This window comes from Bombina bombina, chromosome 12 (genome assembly GCF_027579735.1).
Source record: "Bombina bombina isolate aBomBom1 chromosome 12, aBomBom1.pri, whole genome shotgun sequence".
In the NCBI taxonomy this organism is placed as follows: Eukaryota; Metazoa; Chordata; class Amphibia; order Anura; family Bombinatoridae; genus Bombina; species Bombina bombina.
Genome location: NC_069510.1, coordinates 73,238,650 through 73,258,823, shown reverse-complemented (window position 1 = coordinate 73,258,823; position 20,174 = coordinate 73,238,650). Strand labels below are relative to the sequence as shown.

The 20,174-nt window shown below is 39.5% G+C and overlaps 1 protein-coding gene across 1 annotated transcript in view; it reads right to left on the bottom strand.

The window, feature by feature from the left end:
* Positions 1-580: 580 nt before the first annotated feature.
* Positions 581-20,174, bottom strand: part of NDOR1 (NADPH dependent diflavin oxidoreductase 1) — a 127,171-nt gene continuing 107,577 nt past the window's right edge. The window contains exons 14-15 of the mRNA XM_053696225.1: positions 2,756-2,850; positions 581-966 (exon numbers count right to left, since the gene is read on the bottom strand). Coding sequence (XP_053552200.1) covers positions 822-966; positions 2,756-2,850 — 240 coding nt within the window. The 3' untranslated portion in view covers positions 581-821. The remainder of the gene's footprint in view (positions 967-2,755; positions 2,851-20,174) is intronic.

The following is a 20,174-nucleotide window of genomic DNA, read 5'->3' as shown; positions in this document are numbered from 1 at the left end:
AACCAACACAGTTATAATAATACACAATTTACCTCTGTGATTACCTTGTATCTAAGCCTCTGCTGACTGCCTCCTTATCTCAGATCTTTTGACAGTCTTGCATTTCAGACAACTAGTGCTGACTCTTAAATAACTTCACCTGCATGAGCACAATGTTATCTATATGAAACACATCAACTAATGCCCTCTAGCTGTGAAAACCTGTCAAATGCATTCAGATAAGAGGCGGCCTTCAAGGGCTTAGACATTAGCATATGAGCCTATCAAGGTTTAGCTTTCAACTAAGAATAACAAGAGAACAAGGCAAATTTGATGATAAAAGTAAATTAGAAAGTTGTTTAAAATTGCATGCCCTATCTAAATAATAAACATTTTATTTGGACTTTACTATCCCTTTATAAGCATTTGTATCTATCAGCCAATAATCATTAGTCCCACGTACACTGTGTATAGCATGTTCATGACCAGCCTCTGAAGTGCTCTTTCTAAAGACCTAAATGGTCCAGGCAACACAACCTTGTACTAGATGTAGGGACTGGCCCTTCTTAAAAGAACAACAACAAAGAAGAACATGCACAGATTTGTGTTTTACTAATAGAGAGGTGTTTATCCTGTAGCTCATTAAACTGGTATCAGTGCAATAAATAGTCATTTGGAGTTTTAGCTCCTTTATCAGTCCACAGTGAATTCAGACCTCAGCAGTGTCCTCTCCAAGTACCTGATCAGATAGTGTTCATTGATACTAGAAGATTTCCCCCTGATCCTGTCTATCCTCGCTTGGTGTGGTTACATAGCGGAACAAAATGTGAAATACGGGTCCTTTAAGACCAAGTTTCAGACTGGAATCGTCGAGCTTTCTCCATCATGACCAGATACTGCTCAGCCTCTATAGAAGTCATTCCACCTTCCGACTGTAACACAGACTTCAACGCTTCCGTCACCTCTGTTGGCATTGATTTAGCATTTCTAGACAATGAGAGGACAGAACAGGGAAATATCATGAAAACAAGTTAATTATCTTACGTATCAACCAATACAGTTCAATTGTATAATTCAGAAGAATAATTAAAGGGACAGTCTAATCCAAAATAAACTTTCATGATTCAGATAGGGAATGCAATTTTAAATAACTTTCCAATTTACTTTTATCACCAATTTTGCTTTGTTCTCTTGGTATTCTTAGTTGAAAGCTAAACCTAGGAGGTTCATATGCTAATTTCTTAGACCTTGAAGGTCGCCCTCTTATCTGAATGCATTTTGAGAGTTTTTCACAACTAGAAAACATTAGTTCATGTGTGACATATAGATAACATTTCTGCTCATGCACGTGGAAGTTACCTAGGAGTCAGCACTGATTGGCTAAAATGCAAGTCTGTCAAGAACTGAAATAAGGGGGCAGTCTTCTGAGGCTTAGATACAAGGTAATCACAGAGGTAACAAGTATATTAATATAACTGTTGGTTATGCAAAACTAGGGAATGGGTAATAAAGGGATTAGCTATCTTTTAAAACAATAGAAATTCTGGGGTAGACTGTCCATTTAACTGTCATTTTAGTATTTCTTTTGGCCTTTTTTGGAGGGGGTTTATATGGGTAAAAAATACAAAGAATTTATATTTTAAAAAGACAGTAAAGTAAAACTTGCATGAAGATGAACACGCAGTTTTCTAATTTACTTCTTTTATCTAATTTGCTTTGTTTTCTTGGTAGCCTTTGTTGAAAAGCATATCTAGGTAGGCTCAGGCGCAACAATGTACTACTGAAAACTAGCTGTTGATTGGTGGCTGCACATATATGTCATTGGCTCACCAGCTGTGTTCAAACTAGCTCCCAGTAGTGCATTCTTGCTTCTTCAACAAAGGATACAAAAAGAGAATGAAGCACATTTACTAATATAAAGTAAATTGGAAAGCTCTTTAAAATTGTACAATTGTATTGTATCCAAATCATAAAAGAAAAATTTTGATTTTAATGTTATATTAATTATAATAAAAAATAAAAAACTCAGATCAGACTACAGCCATGAAGCCCCTTATGTCAGCCGCATAACATCAAACCAGACTCCTGGCTCTGCAGCCCCCTGTGAGCTATTTACGCAAAATTAATCTTTTATGATTTAGATCCTAAAAAAATATCCAAATTACTACTATTACTACTATTGTTCTGCTCTCTTGGCACCCTTTGTTGAAGGTTATGACTAATAGGAACTCAGGAGCGTGCACGTGCCTTTATGGTTGCAGCGTTGGGAACCTTATTGACTTTACTGTCCCTTTAAAACTCACTTTGAATACCACACATAGCAAATGCGTTGTAGACTGCTGACCCCCGTTTTATCGGATGATGGGGATGTAAAGAAAAACACATTAAGTCAGACTAAGGTCAATACCGAAAGAAAATTCACAATTGGCCTAAATAGAGATATGCGACTACCAGATAAAAACAACATCATCTTATAGGTTAAGAAAGTTTAAACCTATTAGGGATACTGGCAACATCTTAGATAGCTCAGCATGCTAAGGCACTGTGGCTGAGCTCTGTAGCAACCCAAGGGTTCCAGGTTCGATCACCGGTGAGGTCCACTCAGCCTTTCATCCTTCCAAGGTCGATAAAATGAGCAGCGCCTTGAGACCCTTACGGGTGATTAGCCGCGCTTTACAAGCGCTTTTCTGCCACAGCATCTCTCAGATCAGAGCAAAATATCTGCGTATACACAAATAAGCTGAAGTCATTTTACGCCTCGGGACAGTTTACTCACCCTGCAATGAAGAAGCAGCCTTGTTTGTTATGGATTAAATCCCACAAGAGTGGTCCGTTCTCCTTTATTTTGTGTTGCACATATATTTTATCCTCCTGTAAAGAAGACAAAAATGATTAGAAGCAGAGCAGACTAAAATAGGGCAGTGTTTTTAACCCTTTAAGAGAAAAACACAATTTATGCTTACCTGATAAATTTATTTCTCTTGTAGTGTATCCAGTCCACGGATCATCCATTACTTATGGGATATTCTCCTTCCCAACAGGAAGTTGCAAGAGGATCACCCACAGCAGAGCTGCTATATAGCTCCTCCCCTCACTGCCATATCCAGTCATTCGACCGAAACAAGACGAGAAAGGAGAAACCATAGGGTGCAGTGGTGACTGTAGTTTAATTAAAATTTAGACCTGCCTTAAAAGGACAGGGCGGGCCGTGGACTGGATACACTACAAGAGAAATAAATTTATCAGGTAAGCATAAATTATGTTTTCTCTTGTTAAGTGTATCCAGTCCACGGATCATCAATTACTTGTGGGATACCAATACCAAAGCTAAAGTACACGGATGAAGGGAGGGACAAGGCAGGCACTTAAACGGAAGGTACCACTGCCTGTAAAACCTTTCTCCCAAAAATAGCCTCAGAAGAAGCAAAAGTATCAAACTTGTAGAATTTTAGCACTCATGGTTTCCGGTGGGAGCGGTCACGTGAGCGGACGCTGAGAGAGACGCCCGCGCTAAGAGCTCGCTGCGACACCAAGCTAAGGGAAGGAGCCTCTTGGTGGATTGAAGTTTCCTGCCGAGACTCCTTAGCAAGCAGCTAGATACCGCCGGGGGAAATCCGGCTACAGGCGAATCACACACCAGGGGAATACCTGCTGGAAAAGGGCTATAGGATACTAGCCTGCCTACTGGTGAACGCAGAGTACCACGGCCGCACACAACCCGGGTAAAACAGCACGTTACTGGCTGGAGTGATACCGGAGCTGTGAGAACCCCCACCGTCAAGCTAAAAGGAACAGAAGGAATACAGCAGTGCAGGAACACTGCTGGGAACGTCGGGATTACAGACGAAGTAACTGGAATTATTTCAAAGAAGATAAGCTAAGTACCTAAGGGGCGTGAGCCTGAATTCTTTATTACACTATTGTTGGGGGCAGAAGAGACACGCATAATATAAAATGTGCCTGGGAAATAAATGAATAGAGGGTTAGCTGGGTGTACTATCCCAAGAACGAAATAAGGATAACCTGCTATAGGTAGGGCTCAGAACCCTCACACACATTCATTTTAGTGGAAGGCACTGGTTTAAAAGCATCTGACTGTATATATTTTTGTGCAACAGGAGAGACACAAAACAAGCTAATGGCCCCCAAGAACTGTGGTTAAATCTTAAAGGAACATACTGTCTGTACCCCGTAAAAGGAAAAGAGAAAAAAAGAAAGGGGAGCTTTTAAACAGGAGGATAAATGGGTGTATCTTTCTTGAGGGCAAACAGGAAGCACCTGCTATAAGTAGGGCCCAGACTCCACTGTATATGCTCTAATATTGGACTAATACCCTGAGATATCTTATCTATTAAGTCAGGCTAAAGATGAAGGGAATTAAGTTGGAGGTGTAAAATAAGAAGACGGACTAGTAGTTAAAGAATAAAAGGCAGATAACATCTAATTAAGAAGGGACCCCCACTTGATGAACTATATAATCACCTATGAAGAAAAAAGGCAACCTGAAAATAAAAGCCTGACGAATAAATTTGGATAAGAATTCCCTACCTCTAAAAACATGAAATAGCAGATTCTTTGAATATAATATGATGGGACATTAGTCTGTACTTTGCTAAAATAATCATAAAGATAAGTGTGATTTAGTGCGAAGAACAAGCTGATAAAACACTGCTGAATGATAACTGTGAATAATTGCTATACGTTGTTTTGGTTGTAACTATATATACATTAGCATGCATGGTTTAACCTTTTAAAGCCGTTATGCCGTTCCATTCCGTCATAATTAGACTGGGCTTTAAAGCCGTTATGACGGAATGGAACGTCATAACTAACGGCTGTCCTGAAGCCTTCTGTGCTTCAGGGATTTAATCGCGGTCTGGAGGGCGTTCCTAGGATTGTAGGGACGCCCCCCAGATGCGATCCAATAATTGAAATCTCGCGATCGTATGCACGATCGCGTAGTTTCAATTTGTCTACATCGGAACAGTTGTTCCGATGTAGGCACTTTAACCCTGTCACGAAAGGGTTAATAGATCTAGACTGGATAAAGGGGGAATCTGACCAGTGGTAGAGGGGTATATTTCTTCTAATCCCCCTGCTTAGATTAATATGCTTCTTGGATATAGCTTGTTAAGCATAGTTATACATAGATAAATTGTCTGGAACTAACAGCTAATAATAGCAAGATACGTAGCTGCTAGAATTATAAAGCTAAGAATAAACTGATTAGCTAAGGAAAGGTATACATCTGAATAAGGAAACTATTGAATATTCTGCATGCCGATAACAGGGCTTTCCCTGCTTGTGTCTGTGCCTTTCCTTTTATTAGAGAAGCACCAGATATAACTACATATAGAAAACTGAGCTGAAACTAATAGTCAATAGGAGTAAGGTAGCTAGTTGCTTGAGTAACAGTGCCTAGATCATAATAAAGAAAAATATACACATAAGAGTCTAACAAGGTGGTATCAATTTAAGTAGCTTTCTGAAACAATACTCAAAACAAAAGAAAGAAGAGATATAACATTAATACAAGAGAAGAAAAGGGTAATAGGTAGTCACTGAGGCACTTTTTTTTTCTCTCTCACTAAAACACTCTTTAGTACTTTTTAGTAATATTTAAAAACACTTGCTATTTCACAAATTAAATATACACACATAGATATATGCACAATATTTTATACACAGATTAATGGATAAATATATATCCAAAAATAAGCTAAAATCACCCACAATGTCAGCTAGAAACAAAAATCAAGATAAAAAAAACAAATCTAACCTAGAGGTTTTGGAAGGTTTAGAAGAAAACACTACACCAAACACGAGTAACGGAGACATAATTAAGCAATTAAATGCACTCTTCTCTCCAAAATTTGATTCTATACAGCACAGTATAAATGAACTTTCTAACGAAGTTAAACACTTTGCGACAAGGATTAGCCATGTAGAACAGAGGGTATCAGACATTGAGGACAGAGAGCTACAAAAGGACCAAATAACACAAAACATGTCAACACAACTTGAAGCAATTAAAGCAAAACTGGAAGACCTTGAGAGCCGCACAAGGCGGAATAACATTAGAATAATCGGCCTACCAGAAAGTATAACAGATAGAGAGCTCAAGGAGTTCGCAGAGGGCGAATTATTGCACATTTTAAAAATAGATAGAACTGAATCTGCAAACATAGTAGAAAGAATCCACAGGATAGGCCCAGTTAAAAAAACAGCACAAGGAGAGAATATTAATAGAGCAGTTATCATGAAGATGTTAAACTTCCAGGATAAAATCAAAATGTTTAATGCCTATAGGAAACTAAATAATGAATTAATGTATAAAGGGAAAAAACTATTGTTATTTAATGATTATTCGATTGAAACCTCCAACAAGACGCATTATGGCAACTTATTGCACAAAGCTTATACAATTGGGCTGGAAAGCCAGGTTACTATATCCAGCAAAGATAAATATACAACTGAAAGAGGGCAACAAACTGTTTACAGAGGAGGCAGAAGTTAATTTTTTTTTAGAAAAGAACCATGCCAATGGGAAAGCATAAAATGAAGATAGACAATAGACAAAGGGTCCTACAAGCGGGTACAGGCAGGCAGTGGGCTCGCTTTCTGGGTTCTTACTTTCTGAAGCAGGAATGTTTGTTTTATTATCGGGCTAGATGCCCAAGATTAAAAGAAGGTTTATTTTTAAATGTACACTTAAATAAAATAAAATGTCTCTTAAAATCATATCATGGAATATAGGTGGAATTACGTCACCTATTAAAAGGAAATCTGTACTAAAACATGCAAAGAAACTAGGTGCCCATAGTGTTCCTCCAAGAAACACATTTAAAAAGCGAGGAAGCAGCTAAATTAAAGGGGGGCTGGATAAAGGAAGTAATCTTTACTCCATGTAGCTCAAGGAAAAAAGGAGTAGCTATTTTATTTAGCAAAACATTGGATTATACTATTAGTAATATAATACTAGACAAGGAGGAGAGGTATATTATATTGTTAGCTATGATCCAAGGAAAGGAATATATACTATGTAATATATACGGCCCTAACAGTGAGGATCCAGAATTCTGGAGGAACATAAGAGATCAATTGATGATCTATTCAGATAAAAGACTAATAATCGGAGGGGATTTTAACCTTACCCCAAACTTACTCCTAGACAGACAGAAAGAAAATGGGGAAAGTAAAATAAAGAATCTGAGAGATCAAAGGCACATGGGGGCTAAAATGAAAAGGGAAAGTATAATACTTAAAAACTTGAAAAAAGACTTAAACGTACAGGATATCTGGAGGATAAAGAACCCAGATGGTAGGGAATACACATGTCTTTCTAAAACTAAACATTCCCTTTCAAGAATAGATATTTTTCTAATATCAGAAAGTTTGATTAACCTGATACAAGAGGCTAAGATAGAGCAAATTACACTATCAGACCACGCCCCTATTAGCATCACCGTTAACACACCCCCTATAAAACACCCAGGTTTATTTTTCTTTCCAAAATACTTATTAAATAATCCTAAATTTATAAGTTTTCTGAAAGAAAAGTGGAAGGAGTACGACAGATTTAACAATAATTATTGGAATAAAACCAATATATTCTGGAACACTGCGAAATCAGTACTTAGGGGAGAGATTACTTCTTTTGTAATTAAGATGAAAAAGAAATTAAATTATAAGAAACAACAAGTAACCAAGGCCTTAACTAATGCATATACAAAATTTTTGGATAAAAGATCAAAAGTTAATTGGGAAAAATATGTGATGGCAAAACAGAATAGGGATTATTTTTTTATTCAAAATGAAATTAAGGATGATATGAAAAGATGCGCTAAATTTTACAGATTTGGTAATAAATCCGGAAGATTTCTGGCCCAAATAAATAATAATCAAAAGAAAAGTAAGTTTATATCTGGGCTTAAAGTGGGGAGTAGTGTCATAACCGATCTTAAAGAGATCCAAGAAATATTTTATGAATATTTTTCAAAGCTATATTCATAATTTCCTATAGACGAAAACATAAAAGAGCAGTTTTGGAGAACAGTAACGGTCCCAAAAATTAATACAACCCAGTTAAACAAACTTAATGAAACGATTTCTGAGGAGGAAGTGGCACAAACTATTAAAAATCTAGCTAATAATAAGGCTGCTGGTCCTGATGGACTACCCCCCGAATTCTATAAAATACTGGTTGAAGAAATTACACCCACAATAACATTACTACTCAATGGATTCTGGACTGGGCAACTTATGCCTTCTACAGATTTTAATGAATCCTCAATAATTATTATACCAAAACCAGGAAAAGATCCACAATACTAGATCTTATAGACCAATATCATTATTAAATACTGATTATAAGTTAATTACAAGTATCATAGCTAAAAGAATACAAGCAATACTCGGGGAGGTGGTTCATCAGGACCAAACAGGTTTTATGAAAGGACGCTCATCCAACACTAATCTAAGGAAATTGTATATAACACTGGCAGATGTTTGGTACAATAAAAAATATAATAAGAAAATAAGTGAAGAAGACCTTTCTATAATAGCGCTGGATGCGCATAAAGCCTTTGATTCTATAGTTTGGGACCATATATTCACAACACTAGATAAATTTGGATTCTCTGGAAACTCTTATAACATGATCAAATTATTATATAAAAAATCCCAAGCTACTCTAATTATAAACAAAGATAAAATGAAGTTCTTTCCACTCTTAAGAGGGACTCGACAAGGATGTCCCTTGTCCCCCCTAATCTTTAATCTAGCCCTGGAACCACTCCTCAATATACTTAGATCTAAGATCCCAGGAATAAGTATACGAGGGAAGGAAATTAAATTAGCGGTTTATGCAGATGATCTGCTAATTTTTACCAAACAATCCCACAGAAATTTTAAATTAATATGCCAAATAGTGGAAGAATTCGGAGCATTTTCTGGTTATAAAATTAACAAAAATAAATCAGAAGTACTATGGGTGCACAAAAAAAAAAGACTCAGATATTCAAACTTTTAAAGAAGTAAAACATACTCTAACTTATCTGGGCCTAAAATTTTCAGTAGATCCGGAGGAAATATATGCATTAAATATAAAAGAAGCTGTTAAAAAATTTTTCTGAAACTCTTAAACATTGGGAAACCCTCCCCCTATCTCTATATGGGAAGATAAATCTATTAAAAATGGTAGCACTACCACGTTTATTATATATTTTTCAAAATATTCCTCTGCTTTTGAAAAGTACAGAAAGGAAGAAAATAAGTACATCCATTAAAATATATGTATGGGGGAAAAAGAAAGTAAGGATAAACCATGGGAAATTAACACTCCCAAAGAGTCGAATGGGAAAGGCCCTACCTGATATTACTTTATATAACCTACTGGCAGTAGGGAAAATTGCTATAGATTGGCTTTTAGATATAGGGCATTTTACTATACTGGACATAGAATCTCAAATAGTTAAACCCTTGTATTTAAAGAATATAGTCCATTTAGAAATTAATAAACTTCCCATATATATTAAGAGAGTTAATTTATTTAAAGATTCAATAATAGCATGGCACAAAATATGCAATAAGCTGAATATAAGATTTGCAGTATCACAATTTCTCTCAATTAGAGGAAACCAAGATTTCCAACTAGGATTCTTAACAAACACTGGGATAGAATGGGAAGAACACGGCTTAATTAATGTAACACAAATTATTAATAGAGAAGGAGATAATGCAAAGGTTATAGAGTTTAGGGAAATGCAGGATAAATTTCAATGTAGGAAGGAACACTTTTACGCATATCTACAAATTAGAGACTACTGCTCGAAATTGATAAGATTGCATGGGAAAATATGGGATCATCTATCCCTGACACCAGTTTATAACGCATATAAAAATAACAAATTCTCAATATCTCTATTATATAATACCATAAAACATACAGATTATGAGAAACACGTGGGAAAAATTACATTAAAATGGAAAGACATGTGTTTTCCCGACCTAAACTCACAGATTATCTTAAAAAGTATAGGAAGGATAGAAAAGGCCACGTTAGCAGCAACATTACGCGAACAACATATTAAAATTTTATGGATGACATACATTACACCTGAAATAATGTCCAAATGGGGGAAGGCCCAAGGGGGATATAAATGCGGAAAATGCAGTAGAATTAAAGCTAATCTAATCCATTGCCTATGGGCGTGCCCAAAATTACAGAGATTTTGGAAAATGGTAGTATATTGGGCTAACAAAATATGCAATGAACAGTTGACATTACAAGCAGATCATGTTATATTTCTGAATTTTAAAAAAAACGAAATTATACACTGTAAACTCTTTTTTTCAATGTTGATTATAATAAGTAGGAATCTCATCCTAAAAGGATGGAAGAATGACCGGGCACCATCATTGAATGCCTTAAAAAATGTAGTGCATAAACAATTCCTGATTGAACAACATGATATTTGGTATAACCTGGAGGTAAATGTAGAAAAGTTCTTTGAAAAATGGAAATTCTGGATTAAGATACAGGATAGAGATACACAAAGTGAACTAATTAGTAGGTTTGAAAATACCACATACATAATGGAGAGCAGGCTCAGAGAGGAATGGCTATGAATTGATAAGGGAGAAGGGGAGAAGCCAACTTAATAAGAACGTGATCCAACTTCCTCTATCGTATTCTTTTTTTTATCTTAAAGGGCCATAATACCCAAATGTTTAAACACTTGAAAGTGATGCAGCATAGCTGTAAAAAGCTGATTAGAAAATATCACCTGAGCATTTCTATGTAAAAAAGAAAGATATTTTACCTCAAAAGTTCCTCAGTAGCCACCTCCCATTGTAAAGGATTTCTAAGCAGCATTTTAGTGTGTTTGTCCTGGGACATCTGAAGGGACTAGCATTGTGCACTCTCATATTATTTCACCAATCAGGTAAAGGAAGCTTACTATGAAATCTCATGAGAGTTAAGTGAAATCTCATGAGATCACATTAAGAGTTCATGACCTCAGCACTGTTGATGCTGATTGGCTGCTGTTCATTTCTTCATTTTTTTAAATTTGTTTACCTGCAGCTGGGATCAGCTGAGTATAACTTTTTACACAGAACTTACTCTGGTGAGCTGAGGAAATTGTGAGGTAAAATATCTTCCTTTTTTACATAGAGATGCTCAGGTGATATTTTCCTGTCAGCTTTTTACAGTTATACTGCATCAGTTTCAAGTGATTTAGCATATGAGTATTATGTCCCTTTAAGATAAGGTCTACCTAATGATAAGTTGATTGTAGATGGAAGGTAGCAAACAACCTGAAAGCTACGACATAATCATGTTTCTTTGTTGAAAAGTCTGTAAGATGTATGATAAAATACTTATAGGAATTACAATAGGAAAGAAAGTCTAATGTATAATTTAGAACAAGATATTATACTGATTAAACTATGCTCAGAAATTGTTTACTTTTCAAATTTGGAGCTGTGTCTCCAAGATAAGGATAGAACAAATGGGAGCTGCGTCTCCACAATTTATGTCTATTTTGCTATTTATCTTCTTTTCTGTATATATTGAACGAAAATGTGAAAAATAAATATTTAAAAAAAACAAAACTTGTAGAATTTTGAAAAAGTATGAAGCGAAGACCAAGTCGCCGCCTTGCAAATCTGTTCAACAGAAGCCTCATTTTTAAAGGCCCAAGTGGAAGCCACAGCTCTAGTAGAATGAGCTGTAATTCTTTCAGGGGGCTGCTGTCCAGCAGTCTCATAGGCTAAGCGTATTATGCTTCTTAGCCAAAAAGAAAGAGAGGATGCCGAAGCCTTTTGACCTCTCCTCTGACCAGAGTAAACAACAAACAAAGCAGATGTTTGTCGAAAATCCTTAGTAGCTTGTAAGTAAAACTTTAAAGCATGAACTACGTCCAAATTGTGTAATAGACGTTCCTTCTTTGAAGAAGGATTAGAACAAAAGGATGGAACAACAATCTCTTGATTGATATTCTTGTTAGATACCACCTTAGGTAAAAACCCAGGTTTGGTACGCAGGACTACCTTATCAGAATGAAAAATCAGATAAGGAGAATCTCATTGTAAGGCAGATAACTCGGAGACTCTACGAGCCGAGGAAATAGCTACCAAAAAAAGAACTTTCCAGGATAAAAGTTTTATATCTATGGAATGAAGAGGTTCAAACGGAACTCCTTGAAAAACCTTAAGAACCAAGTTTAAGCTCCATGGTGGAGCAACAGATTTGAACACAGGCTTGATTCGGACCAAAGCCTGACAAAATGCCTGAATGTCTGGAACATCTGCCAGACGCTTGTGTAAAAGAATAGACAGAGCAGAAATCTGTCCCTTTAAGGAACTAGCTGACAAACCTTTTTCGAAGCCTTCTTGGAGAAAAGATAATATCCTAGGAATCCTGACCTTACTCCACGAGTAACCCTTGGATTCACACCAATAAAGATATTTACGCCATATTTTATGGTAAATTTTCCTGGTGACAGGCTTTCGTGCCTGTATTAAGGTATCAATGACCGACTCGGAGAAGCCACGCTTTGATAAAATCAAGCGTTCAATCTCCATGCAGTCAGTCTCAGAGAAATTAGATTTGGATGGTGGAAAGGACCCTGAAGTAGAAGGTCCTGTCTCAGGGGCAGAGTCCATGGTGGAAAGGATGACATGTCCACTAGATCTGCATACCAGGTCCTGCGTGGCCACGCAGGCGCTATTAAAATCACTGATGCTCTCTTCTGCTTGATCTTGGCAATCAGTTGAGGGAGCAGAGGAAACGGTGGAAACACATAAGCCAGGTTGAAAGACCAGGGCGCTGCCAGAGCATCTATCAGAGTCGCCCTGGGGTCCCAGGACCTGGAGCCGTAACAAGGAAGCTTGGCGTTCTGTCGAGACGCCATGAGATCCAGTTCTGGTTTGCCCCAGCGATGAATCACTTGTGCAAACACCTCCGGATGGAGTTCCCACTCCCCCGGATGAAAAGTCTGTCGACTTAGAAAATCCGCCTCCCAGTTCTCCACACCTGGGATATGGATAGCTGATAGGTGGCAGGAGTGAATCTCTGCCCAATTAATTATCTTTGAGACTTCTAACATCGCTTGGGAACTTCTTGTTCCCCCTTGATGATTGATGTAAGCCACAGTCGTGATGTTGTCCGACTGAAATATGATGTACCTCAGAGACGCTAACTGAGGCCAAGCCTGAAGAGCATTGAATATCGCTCTTAGTTCCAGAATATTTATTGGAAGGAGAGACTCCTCCTGAGTTCCAGACTGCACCCCAACCTAGAAGGCTGGCATCTGTTGTTACAATTGTCCATTCTGGCCTGCGAAAGGTCATACCTTTGGACAGATGGACTCGAGATAGCCACCAGAGCAGAGAATCCCTGGTCTCTTGGTCCAGATTCAGTTGAGGGGACAAATCTGTGTAATCCCCATCCCACTGACTGAGCATGCATAGTTGCAGCGGTCTGAGATGTAAGCGTGCAAACGGCACTATGTCCATTGCCGCTACCATTAAGCCGATTACTTCCATACACTGAGCCACCGAAGGTCGCAGAATGGAATGAAGAATCCGGCAGGAATTTAGAAGCTTTGATAACCTGGACTCCGTCAGGTAAATTTTCATCTCTATAGAATCTATCAGAGTCCCTAGAAAGGAAACTCTTGTGAGTGGGAATAGAGAACTCTTTTCCTCGTTCACCTTCCACCCATGCGATCTCAGAAATGCCAGTACTACGTCCGTATGAGACTTGGCAATTTGAAAGTTTGACGCCTGTATCAGGATGTCGTCTAAATAAGGGGCTACTGCTATGCCCCGCGGCCTGAGGACCGCCAGAAGGGACCCTATAACCTTCGTGAAGATTCTTGGGGCTGTAGCCAACCCGAAGGGAAGAGCTACGAACTGGTAATGCCTGTCTAGAAAGGCAAACCTGAGAAACCGATGATGATCTTTGTGTATCGGAATGTGAAGGTAAGCATCCTTTAGATCCACTGTAGTCATATATTGACCCTCCTGGATCATGGGTAGGATGGTACGAATAGTTTCCATCTTGAATGATGGAACTCTTAGGAATTTGTTTAAGATCTTTAGATCCAAAATTGGTCTGAATGTTCCCTCTTTCTTAGGAACCACAAACAGATTTGAGTAAAAACCCTGTCCTTGTTCCTCTTTTGGAACTGGATGGATCACTCCCATAACTAGGAGGTCTCGTACACAGTGTAAGAATGCCTCTCTCTTTATCTGGTTTGCAGATAACTGTGAAAGGTGAAATCTCCCTATGGGGGAAGAAGCTTTGAATTCCAGAAGATACCCCTGGGATATAATTTCCAACGCCCAGGGATCATGAACATCTCTTGCCCACGCCTGGGCGAAGAGTGAAAGTCTGCCCCCCACTAGATCCGTTACCGGATAGGGGGCCGTTCCTTCATGCTGTCTTAGAGGCAGCAGCAGGTTTTTTAGCCTGCTTACCTTTGTTCCAGGTCTGGTTTGGCCTCCAGACCGCCTTGGACTGAGCAACAGTTCCCTCTTGTCTTGCATTAGAGGAGGTTGATGCCGCACTTGCCTTGGAGTTTCGAAAGGCACGAAAATTAGACTGTTTGGCCCTGGATTTGGACCTGTCCTGAGGAAGGGCGTGACCTTTACCTCCAGTGATATCAGCAATAATCTCCTTCAAACCAGGCCCGAATAAGGTCTGCCCCTTGAAGGGAATGTTAAGCAGCTTAGACTTTGAAGTCACGTCAGCTGATCATGATTTGAGCCATAGCGCTCTGCGCGCTTGTATAGCAAAACTAGAATTCTTAGCCGTTAGTTTAGTTAAATGAACAATGGCATCAGAAACAAAAGAATTGGCTAGCTTAAGTGCCCTAAGCTTGTCAAGTATGTCATCCAATGGAGTTGCTACCTGTAAGGCCTCTTCCAGAGACTCAAACCAGAACGCCGCAGCAGCAGTGACAGGGGCAATGAATGCAAGGGGCTGAAGGATAAAACCTTGTTGACAAAATATTTTCTTAAGGTAACCTTCCAATTTTTTATCCATTGGATCTAAAAAAGCACAACTGTCCTCAACAGGGATAGTGGTACGCTTTGCTAAAGTAGAAACTGCTCCCTCCACCTTAGGGACTGTCTGCCATAAGTCCCGTGTGGTGGCGTCTATAGGAAACATTTTTCTAAAAATAGGAGGTGGAGAGAACGGCACACCTGGCCTATCCCATTCCTTAGAAATAATTTCTGTAAACCTTTTAGGTATTGGAAAAACATCAGTACACACCGGCACTGCATAGTATTTATCCAGTCTACACAATTTCTCTGGCACTGCAATTGTGTCACAGTCATTCAGAGCAGCTAAAACCTCTTTAAGTAGCACACGGAGGTGTTCAAGCTTAAATTTAAATGTAGAAATCTCAGAATCAGGGATTCTCCCTGAATCAGAAGCATCACCCACAGACTGAAGTTCCCCTTCTTCAGCTTCAGCATATTGTGAGGCAGTATCAGACAAGGTTCTTAAAGCATCAGTATGCTCTGCATTTCGTCTAACCCCAGAGCTATCTTGCTTACCTCTAAATTCAGGTAGTCTGGCTAATACCGCTGACAGTGTATTATCCATGACTGCCGCCATGTCTTGTAAAGTAAACGCTATAGGTGCCCTTGATGTACTTGGCGCCATTTCAGCGTGAGTCCCTTGAGCGGGAGTCAAAGAATCTGACACGTGGGGAGAGTTAGTCAGCATAACTTCCCCCTAGCTAGATTCCTCTGGTGATAAATTTTTTAAAGACATAATATGATCTTTTTTACTTAGAGTGAAGTCAGTACAATCGGTACACATTCTGAGAGGGGGTTCCACCATGGCCTTTAAACATAATGAACAAAGAGTTTCCTCTATGTCATACATGTTTATACAGACTAGCAATGAGACTAGCAAGCTTGGAAAACACTTTAATTCAAGTTAACAAGCAAATATAAAAAACAGTACTGTGCCTTTAAGAGAAACAAATTTAGTCAAAATTTGAAAAACAGTGAAAAAACATAATTTATGCTTACCTGATAAATTTATTTCTCTTGTAGTGTATTCAGTCCACGGGTCATCCATTACTTATGGGATATATTCCCTTCCCAACAGGAAGTTGCAAGAGGATCACCCAAGCAGAGCTGCTAAATAGCTCCTCCCCTCACTTGTCATATCCAGTCATTCGACCGAAACAAGACGAGAAAGGAGGAACCATAGGGTGCAGTGGTGACTGGAGTATTAATTAAAATATAGATCTGCCTTAAAAGACAGGGCGGGCCGTGGACTGAATACACTACAAGAGAAATAAATTTATCAGGTAAGCATAAATTATGTTTTCTCTTGTTAAGTGTATTCAGTCACGGGTCATCCATTACTTATGCGATACCAATACCTAAGCTAAGTACACGGATGATGGGAGGGACAAGGCAGGAACTTAAACGGAAGGAACCACTGCCTGTAGAACCTTTCTCCCAAAAACAGCCTCAGAAGAAGCAAAAGTGTCAAATTTGTAAAATTTTGAAAAAGTGTGAAGCGAAGACCAAGTCGCAGCCTTGCAAATCTGTTCAACAGAGGCCTCATTCTTAAAGGCCCAGGTGGAAGCCACAGCTCTAGTGGAATGAGCTGTAATTCTTTCAGGGGGCTGCTGTCCAGCAGTCTCATAGGCTAAGCGTATTATGCTTCTAAGCCAAAAGGAGAGAGAGGTTGCCGAAGCTTTTTGACCTCTCCTCTGCCCAGAGTAAACGACAAACAGGGAAGAAGTTTGACGAAAGTCTTTAGTTGCCTGTAAATAGAATTTCAGGGCACGGAATATGTCCAGATTATGCAAAAGTTGTTCCTTCTTTGAAGAAGGATTAGGACATAATGACGGAACAACAATCTCCTGATTGATATTCCTGTTAGAGACTACCTTAGGTAAAAACCCAGGTTTAGTATGCAGAACTACCTTGTCTGAATGGAAAATCAGATAAGGAGAATCACAATGTAAGGCGGATAACTCCGAGACTCTTCGAGCCGAGGAAATAGCCATCAAGAACAGAACTTTCCAAGATAAAAGTTTAATATCAACGGAATGAAGGGGTTCAAACGGAACTCCTTGAAGAACTTTAAGAACCAAATTTAAGCTCCACGGAGGAGCAACAGTCTTAAACACAGGCTTAATCCTAGCTAAGGCTTGACAAAAGGCCTGAACGTCTGGAACTTCTGCCAGACATTTGTGTAAAAGAATAGACAGAGCAGAAATCTGTCCCTTTAAAGAACTAGCTGATAAGCCTTTTTCCAAACCCTCTTGGAGAAAGGACAATATCCTTGGAATCCTAACCTTACTCCATGAGTAACTCCTGGATTCGCACCAATACAGGTATTTACGCCATATCTTATGGTAGATTTTTCTGGTAACAGGCTTTCGTGCCTGTATCAAGGTATCAATAACTGACTCGGAGAAGCCACGCTTTGATAGGATCAAGCGTTCAATCTCCATGCAGTCAGTCTCAGAGAAATTAGATTTGGATGATTGAAAGGACCTTGTATTAGAAGGTCTTTCCTCAAAGGTAGAGTCCATGGTGGACAGGACGACATGTCCACTAGGTCTGCATACCAGGCCCTGCGTGGCCACGCAGGCGCTATCAGAATCACTGATGCTCTCTCCTGTTTGATCTTGGCAATCAGTCGAGGGAGCAGAGGAAACGGTAGAAACACATAAGCCATGTTGAAGAACCAAGGAGCTGCTAGAGCATCTATCAGCGTCGCTCCCGGGTCCCTGGACCTGGAACCGTAAAGAGGAAGTTTGGCGTTCTGGCGAGACGCCATGAGATCCAGTTCTGGTTTGCCCCAACGATGGACCAGTTGAGCAAATACCTCCGGATGGAGTTCCCACTCCCCCGGATGTGGGACTTAGAAAGTCCGCCTCCCAGTTCTCCACGCCTGGGATGTGGATCGCTGACAAGTGGCAAGAGTGAGACTCTGCCCAGCGAATTATCTTTGAGACTTCTAACATCGCTAGGGAGAACCTGGTTCCCCCTTGATGGTTGATATAAGCCACAGTTGTGATGTTGTCCGACTGAAATCTGATGAACCTCAGTGTTGCTAACTGAGGTCAAGCTAGAAGAGCATTGAATATTGCCCTTAGCTCCAGAATTTATTGGGAGGAGTTTCTCCTCCTGAGTCCAAGATCCCTGAGCCTTCAGGGAATTCCAGACTGCGCCCCAGCCTAGGAGGCTGGCATCTGTTGTTACAATCGTCCAATCTGGTCTGCGAAAGGTCATGCCCCTGGACAGATGGACCCGAGATAACCACCAGAGAAGAGAATCTCTGGTCTCTTGATTCAGATTTAGTAGGGGGGACAAATCTGAGTAATCCCCATTCCACTGACCTAGCATGCACAATTGCGGTCTGAGATGCAGGCGTGCAAATGGCACTATGTCCATTGCCGCTACCATTAAGCCAATTACTTCCATGCACTGGGCCACTGACGGGCGTGGAATGGAATGAAGGACCCGGCAAGCATTTAAGAGTTTTGATAACCTGGCCTCCGTCAGGTAGATTTTCATTTCTACAGAATCTATCAGAGTCCCTAGGAAGGAGACTCTTGTGAGTGGTGATAGGGAACTCTTTTCCACGTTCACCTTCCACCCATGCGACCTTAGAAACGCCAGAACTATCTCTGTATGAGACTTGGCAATTTGCAAGCTTGACGCCTGTATCAGGATGTCGTCTAGATACGGAGCCACCGCTATGCCTCGCGGTCTTAGAACCGCCAGAAGAGAGCCCAGCACCTTTGTAAAGATTCTCGGGGCCGTAGCCAACCCGAAGGGGAGAGCTACAAACTGGTAATGCTTGTCTAGGAAGGCAAATCTTAGGAACCGATGATGATCTTTGTGAATCGGTATGTGAAGGTAGGCATCCTTTAAATCCACCGTGGTCATGTACTGACCCTCTTGGATCATGGGTAGGATAGTCCGAATAGTTTCCATTTTGAATGATGGAACTCTTAGGAATTTGTTTAAGATCTTTAGGTCCAAAATTGGTCTTGGAATTGCAACTGTGTTACAGTCATTCAGAGCCGCTAAAACCTCCCCTAGCAATACACGGAGGTTCTCAATCTTAAATTTAAAATTAGAGATCTCTGAATCCGGTTTCCCTGGATCAGATCCGTCACCTACAGAATGAAGCTCTCCGTCCTCATGTTCTGCAAACTGTGACGCAGTATCGGACATGGCTCTCGTAGCACCAGCGCGCTCTATTCTTACCCCAGAGCAATCGCGCTTGCCTCTTAATTCTGGCAATTTAAATAATACTTCTGTCAGGGTATTATTCATAATATTAGCCATGTCTTGTAAAGTGATTTGTATGGCCGTCCCTGATGCACTTGGCGCCACAATATCACGCGCCTCCTGAGCGGGAGGCGAAGGTACTGACACGTGAGGAGAGTTAGTCGGCATAACTTCCCCCTCGTTGTCTGGTGATAATTCCTTTATAGATAAAGACTGACCTTTATTATTTAAAGTGAAATCAATACATTTAGTACACATGTTTCTGTGGGGCTCCACACTGGCCTTTAAACATAGTGAACAAACAGATTCATCTGTGTCAGACATGTTTAAACAGACTAGCAATAAAACTAGCAGACTTGGAAAACACTGTAAATAATTTTACAAGCAATAAAGAAAAAAATTATGCCCCAGTAAGTTTTATCACCAATGTACCTCACAAAACGATTAAACATGCCAGCAAAATCGTTTTAAACATATTTTTTTTATAAGGAGTATGTATCTCTATTGATAAGCCTGATACCAGTCCTCTGCATTTAAGGCTTATAACATCCCTTCAGTAGTAATAGCATTTTCTCAGTCAAATTCCATTCCTTAGAAAATTACTTTACTGTAAATATTTAAACCAGCCTGCTAACAGTCGCTCTCACTGTATTTAAGGCTTTTACTTACATTACATCGGTATCAGCAGTATTTTCTTAGTCAATTCCATTCCTTAGAAAAATAATTTACTGCACATATCTTGTTTGCAGGGTTCCCCGCACGCCATTCCCTTTCTGAAAGTTACCCCACTACTCAGAATATGCGAGAACAGCCAGTGGATCTTAGTTACTTCTGCTAAGATCATAGAAAACGCAGGCAGATTGTTCTTCCAAATACTGCCTGAGAATAAACAGCACACTCCG